The following is an 8,343-nucleotide window of genomic DNA, read 5'->3' as shown; positions in this document are numbered from 1 at the left end:
TACACAGCTAATGTTCTGCATCTGAAACAAATGTAACACCCTTTACACAGCTAAAGTAATGTTCTGCAGCAGAAACACATCTTTACACAGCTAATGTTCTTTTTTTTTTTTTTTTTTTTTGCTTTTTCCAGACAGGGTTTCTCTGTGGTTTTGGAGCCTGTCTTGTAACTAGCTCTTGTAGACCCGGCTGGCCTCAAACTCAGAGATTCACCTGCCTCTGCCTCCCAAGTGCTGGGATTAAAGGCGTGCACCACCACCACCTGGCACAACTAATGTTCTGCATCTGAAACAAATGTAACACACTTTACACAGCTAAAGTAATATTCTGCAGCAGAAACAAATGTAACACATCTTTGCAAATTAGAATAATATTTTTTAAATATTTATTTATTATGTATACAATATTCTGTCTGCATGTATGCCTGAAAGTCAGAAGAGGGCACCAGACCTCATTACAGATGGTTGTGAGCCACCATGTGGTTGCTGGGAATTGAACTCAGGACCTTTGGAAGAGCAGGCGATGCTCTTAACCTCTGAGCCATCTCTCCAGCCCCCTAGAATAATATTTTTAACACTTTCGTTTGTTTGCCATCTCATGTGCCTCAGGCTTGCCTCAGACGGTTGCTGTAGCTGAGGATGACTTGGCACTTGGGGCTCTTGTCTCCACCTCCCAAATGCAGGGATTACAGGTGTTGGCCACCCGTGCTAGGCTAGGCAGGCTAGTCTTGAGTGCTTGGCTAGAATGCTGCCAACTGAGCCCCAGCCCGTCATTGCAGTTTGCTGAACTCCTGTGAGGCCACGGTCCCTGTGCAGCCTGCCCTAGGCACAGTGTCCTGAAGCTGTAGCTCTAGCTCTCTCCAGCTCTCCCCAGAGTCAGCTTTCTCCTCTCCTCCCGGTTCTGACTGCTCTCTGCAGGTTTGGGCTTCCCTGCTCTGCTATGAGCTACCACCAGGTTCCAGTCATTTTCCTTGTATGTTCTCAATTTATACCAGATATGTATATATGTATTGCCTCATTTGGAGTGCGTGTGCCTCCCATCCATTTTAACCTAAGCTTGATTTAGGTCCAGTGATGGAGCCTGAGTGCCCAGAGCCTGCAACGAAGCCAGTGAACCCCATGCTGGTTATCCTGTGGCAAGAAATTTGGGGGCTCTTGGCACAAAAACAAGGCCCCTGAGATGGAACCAAACACTGGGAAAGCGGGGGTCAGAGAGCACAGGCAGTTTTCCTGGGTCAGATTATGGGTTTCCTGGAATGGGCTCCTAGGAGGGCCGCTGTCACGCTGCCTGATGGACCTGAGATGTTTACAATATACGGTGGGAGCCTGGGCTCGGCTGTGCACATCTTTTAAAACATGGGAGGCAGAAGCCGGGGGTCTTTATGAATTCCAGGCCAGCTTTCTTTATATGGGCAGCTAGACACTGTAAAATAAAGAAGCAAGCAAGCACAGGTTTAGCAGAAGCTACTCCATTTTAAATGTTAAAGTGGCTGCAGCCATGCCTGGCTTCTCAGCACTTGAGGCTGTGCCTTGAAGACCCCAAGACTGAGATTGGCCTGGGCTACAGAGTGAGACCCTGGCCTCTCATCCCAGTCACTCACCAGACATCTGTAGACCTGTGGTGGAGAGAAAGAAGGAACTTAAAGCAACTTGGGGAGGGAGAAGAGGTCCTCCCCTTGGCATCTACTGTGCCTTTCCTGCTGATTGACAGACAAGAAACGTCAACACAATGGAGACAGCCAAAACTGTCTAGAATGAGTATTTCCTTGAACAGCCTTCCCCAGCACAGAGAGCGGCTGTGGGAAAGATGACCCCTGACCCTCTTGTCTCCACTTTCTCTGGTGCTGCCACCATGCCCAGTTTATAAGGTGCTGGGGATCAACCCTAAGGCTTTGTGCAAGCCAGGCAAGCCCTCTGCCAACTAGAGGCGTCTCTTACTGAGGAAGTGGTATTGAGAAGCCAGCTCTTCAGCCAGGCTTGGTGGTGCATGCCAGTAATCCCAGGTAGGTAGAGGTAGAGGCAGGAGGATTTGCTGAGTTCAAGACCGGTATGGGCTACAGAATGAAACTTTGTCTCAAAATAAGTAATGTTTTGGTCAGATTGGTAAAGAACTATAGACTAAAAAGCACAATGTAACATTTCTTTGTGGGGGCATTGGTTTTGTTTTTTAGCCTGATCTCACTGTGCACCTCTAGCAGGCCTGGAACTTGCTATTTACACCAGGCTAGGCTTGAACTCACAGATATCTGCTTGCTTCTGCCTCCGTAGTGCATACCAAGCCCCAGCTTTTCATATTTTTTTAAAAAATTTATTTATTATGTATACAGTGTTCTGTCTGTTTGTATGCTTGCTGGACATGAAGAGGGCACCAGACCTCATTACAGATGGTTGTGAGCCACTATGTGGTTGCTGGGAATTGAACTCAGGACCTCTGGAAGAACAGTCAGTGCTCTTAACCTCTGAGCCATCTCTCCAGCCCCAGCTTTTCGTATTTTTATAATTTTTTGTTTTATAGGGAAAATATTTGGATGCTGCTGTCCTGGACGTTGCCTGATTAACATTTCTTTCTTTCTTTCTTTTTTTTCTTCGAGACAGGGTTTGTAGTTTTGGAGCCTGTCCTGGAACTAGCTCTTGTAGACCAGGCTGGCCTCAAACTCAAAGAGATCCGCCTGCCTCTGCCTCCCGAGCTGATTAACATTTCTTACCCGAGAAACTACGAAGCTTAAATAAAATTTCCTTCAGCATAAGGAGGGCTAATGAGCAGTGAGTGAGCCCTAATTACAGCTGAAAGGTTATGTAGTTTCTCCCTGAGAATAAGTCTGGTATGTGTGAAAAGTAACCTAGCTTAGTTTGCTTTTTTTTTGTCTTTGAGTCTCAGGTAGCTCAGGCTGGCCCAGGACTCGCAAAGTAGCTAAGTCTATCCCTGAACTCACAGCCCTCTGCGTGCATACCACTCAAGCACTGTAAAAACGCACTTGTCTGCACCGATCGCCAGCAGGCGGTTCCGTTCTCGCGAACCCTGACCCTGGTGAGAGGGTGTGGAAGGTGGGGGGCAGTGGAGAGCAATGGGGCCTCGCGCATGCGTTCTCGCGCCGAGCGCAGGCACTGTGGAAGCCACCCAAGACGGCGCGCGGGTCCTGCGGGGAGGCGGGGTCGCGCAGTCCGGAAGAGACGCCGCGCAGGCACGCCCCTTCCTTTCCAGCCTCCGTCCCGGACCCTGCAGCCGTCGCGGTGAGTTCCTCCGAGTTCGTGTTCCATCGGCCTCCATCCGGGCCGTGGCGCTGCCGTGGCGGGCCGGCGTCCTTGCGGGGACACGGACGCCATGGTCGCCCTCCTCACAGCCCGTCTCGCCGTACCCGACGGACTGGGGTCGCAGCTCTGGGACTCCGGGACGCGGGCGAACGCGGAGTGACGTCCGGTGGCGGGGCCGCAGGAGCGGAGCTTCCACGTGTGGCGGGAAGCGCCTGGTTCGGGAACAGCCTCCGCCTGCGCGGGTTTGCCCCGCGCCGGCCCCAGGCTGAGCGGTCCCTTCCGAGAGCGGGAAGCGTTTTGCCCTGCGGCGTCGCAGGAAGCGGGGCCCTCATGCGTGTCTTCCCCACCGATCTCACCCTGAGGTCCCCGGTGCTGTCGCTCCAGCCTCTGTGTCCACCCTCCTCCCTGACACTGCTGCAGGGGTTGTGACAGCCGAGCAGATGTGGGCCGCTACGACCCGTTTGCTTAGCGCCCTGGCAGTTATTAGCTAAACGGTGGAGGCAGAGGAGGGATCTGGTCCCCGGACAGCTTTGCGGTTGTCTTTACACCTTGTGAGTTTAACATGTTGTCGCCTTAGTTCGGACTCTGGTGGTAGTGATGGTGAACTTGGGACTCCTGGTTCTGGTTTTAAGAAACCGAATTTCTCTGCGAGGCCTGGCGGGCTGTCATGGAACTTAGACCAGGATGGCCTTAAACTCTGAGTCCTGCCTGCCTATGCCTCCTGTGTGTTAAGGTTTTCCTGGCCCTGCGATGTTCGTTTGACGATCACTTATTTCCTGCAGATGTTGATGCCCAAGAAGAACCGGATTGCCATCTATGAGCTCCTTTTTAAGGAAGGAGTGATGGTTGCCAAGAAGGATGTCCATATGCCCAAACACCCCGAGCTGGCTGACAAGAATGTGCCCAACCTTCATGTCATGAAGGCCATGCAGGTACGAGGTGGGCTGCAGATGGATGTACTTGCCCCGGTGTTGGGCTGGGCTGCTGACTGCTGTGCTGGGAAGGGAGGGAGATCGACACTGGAATGAGTCTCCTAGGCGGAAGGGCAGAGGCCAGACTGCTTGGTCCTTTTTCTGATCTACTCACCTTAGAAAGGACCCTTTGGGCTTGGAACCGTTGACATCCAGGAATTTCTCAGCCTTGGGTTCCTCTACTGCGTCGCTGCTCTTCTCCGGCCTGTCTGCTAGATCTGTGATAACTGGTTCTGTCCCGCAGTCTCTGAAGTCTCGAGGCTACGTGAAGGAGCAGTTTGCCTGGAGACACTTCTATTGGTACCTTACGAATGAGGGCATCCAGTATCTCCGCGATTATCTCCACCTACCTCCGGAGATCGTGCCTGCCACCCTGCGCCGCAGCCGTCCCGAAACTGGCAGGCCTCGGCCCAAAGGTATGGTGCCTCAGGAAACACTTTGTGGGGGTTGTGGTTGTGTATTAAAGAGTGAGCGGTGTGAGAGTCTCCTGAAGTTCAGAAGGTCCTTAACAACTTTGATCCTCCTGTCTCCACTTCCGGAGTGCTGGGGTTTGCAGTGTGTCCCATCACTCCTGGCTCCGAATGTTCTCGGTACCTTGGTGTCAGTTTTAGAGACACCATTGAGCGCAGGGCCTTGGGCCAAGTCTGGAAATGTCTGAGCGCGTGGAATGGCGTTAAGCTTGAGTAGCTTTTGTGTCTACACCCGTCCCTGCTTCTCTACATGAAGCTGTGGCAGAGCACTGCGTGCGTTGTCCTTAGCCCGAAGCAGAGCTGCTCGCTGTGTGTGAAAGATGGAGTGTTTGTGTATTTCCAGGGCAGGGGAGCAGAGTTGTAAGCAGAAGCCAGCTGTGCGTGAGTGTGCTACGAGAAGACAGATATCTGATCCTGTCTCGTAGTCTCTTTGTAGTAGCCAGAGGCTGAGGTAGGTGATAGGGTGCAGAGATTCTTTTTTCTTTTTTTTTTTGATTTTTCGAGACAGGATTTCTCCGTAGCTTTTGGTTCCTGTCCTGGAACTAGCTCTTGTAGACCAGGCTGGTCTCGAACTCAGAGATCCGCCTGCCTCTGCCTCCCGAGTGCTGGGATTAAAGGCGTGCGCCACCACCGCCCGGCTTTTTTTTCTTTTCTTTTCTTTTTTTTTTTTTTTTGATTGGGTGCAGAGATTCTTAAGCAGGATTGGGTTTGCCTGGAGAGGGACCTGAGCACAGGAACTGTACGGGAGGCCTAGAGGATCCTAGTGCTTAGGTGGGCTGTGTTCTCAGAGCCAAAAACCTTCGGAACCAAAAAGCTATTTTAAGTGAATGTATGCTAAGTGAGCCTGTTGGGGACCCTGCAGGAGGCAGGCGAGGGCTTGCAAATGGGCTGAGCCCCGTGGGACAAATGTGAAAGTTGGGTCTTCATGGAATCCGGGGATCAGTTCAGGTCCCCAGGATTTCATGGCATCTTTTACTGCCTGGTCCTGGTTTCTTGTTTGTGGTGGGAGTCTCTGTAGATCCCGCTGGCCTTGAATTTGCTCTGCCTCCCTTACAGGCGTGGGAGACCACTGCCTGGCCTGTTTGTTTAATCAAGGTGGGAGCCAAATAGTGAGAGTGACAAGTTCCCTAGCGACACCGGCGTTTGGCTGCTGTTCCAGGCCTCACAACTGGGACGTCACTGCTCTCTTTTCATCTGCTGCCTTTTGCTCAAGGTGCAGTTTTGTTTCTGTAGGGCCAGAGGGTGAGCGCCCGGCAAGATTCACAAGAGGGGAGGCGGACAGAGACACCTACAGAAGGAGTGCTGTGCCTCGTGAGTATCTTGTCCAGCCCAGATTTCAGCGACCCTCTGTAGACTGCAGTCCTTGCTTCCAGGGTGGTCAGGAAAGGTCCTCGCTGTGGGAATGGAGGGAAGGCCAGTGTGTTCTGTTGTCCCTGTGTGGCCTAACCTCTCCATAAGAACTGTGGAATTTAGTTTCTGAGTAGAGGAAATGCTTGCCGTGAGCCAGAGGAGCAGGTGCCGTTCACTAATGGGAGTGTGCTGGGTGCATGCTGGGTGCCAGGCACTTTGAGGGGAGCTGAGAGTAGGTCTTGCTCCTGAGCTTTTATTAGTGGGGGGTTTATTAGTTTTCAGGTGTGGATTAAGCAAACACCTGGAAGAGCCAGTTAGGCTCTCAAGGGAAGAACATTACAGGCTTAGACTCTTGAAGGAATACTGGGGAGCCTAGGACTTACGGGTGTGGGCCAGGCTCTCTTTTCCCTTGCCCCCTTTCTGCATTCTGTGTTCTTGGAAGTGAACCCATGGCCTGAACATTTTCCCCTGCCCCTGGTTCAGGAGAAATAATTAGTAGGGGGGGTTCCTCCTTCAGAGGGCCGGCCTGTGAGGATGACACAGGTCAGTGTGAGCATTGATGAGGGAACAGACGTGGTTGAGGGCAGGAGGTAGCCAGCAGAACCTGCTGTGTGAAGGGGACAGAGGAGTCTCATATTGTCACCATGGAGCTGTTGGTTCCTTTGACCCTGGCTCATACCGACCTCTAAACACTGAGGTGATTTACTTTCCCTCCGTCTGAACTGTCTGTGAAATGGTGACTTGTCATGCTTGCACAGTGCAGTTAAATGGGTGCTGCTTTTTGAACCAGTTTCCCATGTACATGTAGTCCAGGCAGTCCTGTTTCAACTTGTGAGTTTGGGGTTCCAGGCATGTGCCCTGCTGCCCTTATGTCTGCCTCTTTCTTTTTTGTTGTTCTGTTTTTTCGTGGGTGGGTAGGGGCGGTTTTTGAGACAGGGTTTCTCTGTAGATTTGGAGCCTGTCCTGGAACTAGCTCTTGTAGACCAGGCTGGCCTCCATCTCAGAGATCCGCCTGTCTCTACCTCCCGAATGCTGGGATTAAAGGTACACCACCACCACCCGGCTGTCTGCTACTTTCTTGTAACGGAAGTTGGATTTTACTTCTATGGCTGCTCACTGCCCTTCCCTTCATGCTTCCCTTGGCTGAGCTTCCTTTACCAACTTGGGTCTTTTGTCCTTTGTGGTCAGGGCACCTTTCCTAGCGGAGGAGGGTGGTGTTAGTGAGTTGGCGTCAGCACATTTAGAGAGTGTGGAAGGATGGCTGACAATCTGAGGAGAAGGGAGCAGAAGCAGACTGCCTGCTTGGTGGGGTGGCCTTTCCTGCCTGTGGGGCCCTGTGGCTTGTTGTCTTACCACCCAGAGACCATATCCTGAATTGTTTTCTTCTAGCTGGTGCTGACAAGAAAGCCGAGGCTGGGGCTGGCTCAGCCACCGAGTTCCAGTTTGTGAGTATCTCTGTTTGCTCCCTGTAATCATGGGGCCTGGGCCGTCCTAGTGGCTTAGTGGGTTCTGGGGTGTGGTGCCTCATCCCTCTCCCCCAGGCAGTGGAACAGTGCAAGCCTTGGTGATGGGCCTTGCTCGTCTCGTGCAGCACCTGTGGCGTGCTGTTATTACTGACAGCTCTGACCCAGGCTGTGTTTATTTTGTGAAGTCTGAGATTGAACTAAACATGAGAGTCTGTGGGTCCCAGAATAGAATTGCTCTGGAATCAGATTACCTTTCTCTGAAATGGAGACAATGCCTGGCATGGGAGTTACAGTCTCCTGGAGTCCTGTGGCAGGGCTTCGCATACAGTTGCTCTCTGATCTCCTGTGTAGACAGGTAGGTAGGGTGTGGGTCTCTGTGCCAGGGGCTTCCATGTCTTTAAACACTTAGTTGCAGTCCCAGTTCTAACAATGTGCGAACACAGGCTCAAGGTCAAAGACCACAGCCAGTAAGGGTCAGCTTTTGTGGCTGTCTCCAGTGAGGTCTGAGACCTATAAATCCCTAACGATCGATTATGTGCTTTGTCTTGCAGAGAGGAGGCTTTGGTCGTGGACGTGGTCAGCCACCACAGTGAGCTTGAAGACTGTTGTTTGGAATAAACTTTAAAGAAAAGTGTCCACTCTGTGGTCAGTGTGTGAATGGATGTGACCTTGACACCTTCCCAACTTGGTTTGGGCTAGAGTGGGAACAGCCTAGCTGTCTTGTTCATTTAAGGTTCTGTCGTAGAGGGTCTGCCTAGAACAAGAGTCCTGTGATTGAAACCCCGACATAACAAAGATCTTGGAATTACTTTTTTTTTTTTTTTTTTTTTTTTGGTT

At 51.7% G+C, this 8,343-nt stretch overlaps 1 protein-coding gene across 2 annotated transcripts; it reads left to right on the top strand.

Annotated features, from left to right (window-relative positions):
- Positions 1–3,107: 3,107 nt before the first annotated feature.
- Rps10 (ribosomal protein S10) lies at positions 3,108–8,140 on the top strand. Of its 2 annotated transcripts, none has more exons than XM_041634771.1 (6): positions 3,108–3,228; positions 4,032–4,181; positions 4,465–4,636; positions 5,924–6,001; positions 7,430–7,485; positions 8,058–8,140. In XM_041634771.1, the coding sequence occupies exons 2-6, from the start codon at positions 4,032–4,034 to the stop codon at positions 8,097–8,099; spliced, it is 498 nt and encodes a 165-aa protein (XP_041490705.1). In that variant the 5' UTR covers positions 3,108–3,228; the 3' UTR covers positions 8,100–8,140. The 2 variants fall into 2 exon arrangements, with proteins under 2 accessions (XP_041490705.1, XP_041490704.1); XM_041634770.1 differs by lacking the exon at positions 3,108–3,228 and adding an exon at positions 3,659–3,800.
- Positions 8,141–8,343: the final 203 nt, after the last annotated feature.

This window comes from Microtus oregoni, unplaced genomic scaffold, assembly GCF_018167655.1.
Source record: "Microtus oregoni isolate MIOR12 unplaced genomic scaffold, Mior012 000046F_ref0000063, whole genome shotgun sequence".
Taxonomy (NCBI): Eukaryota; Metazoa; Chordata; class Mammalia; order Rodentia; family Cricetidae; genus Microtus; species Microtus oregoni.
Note: the sequence above shows the minus strand (reverse complement) of the source record. Positions and strands in the feature narration are given on the sequence as shown.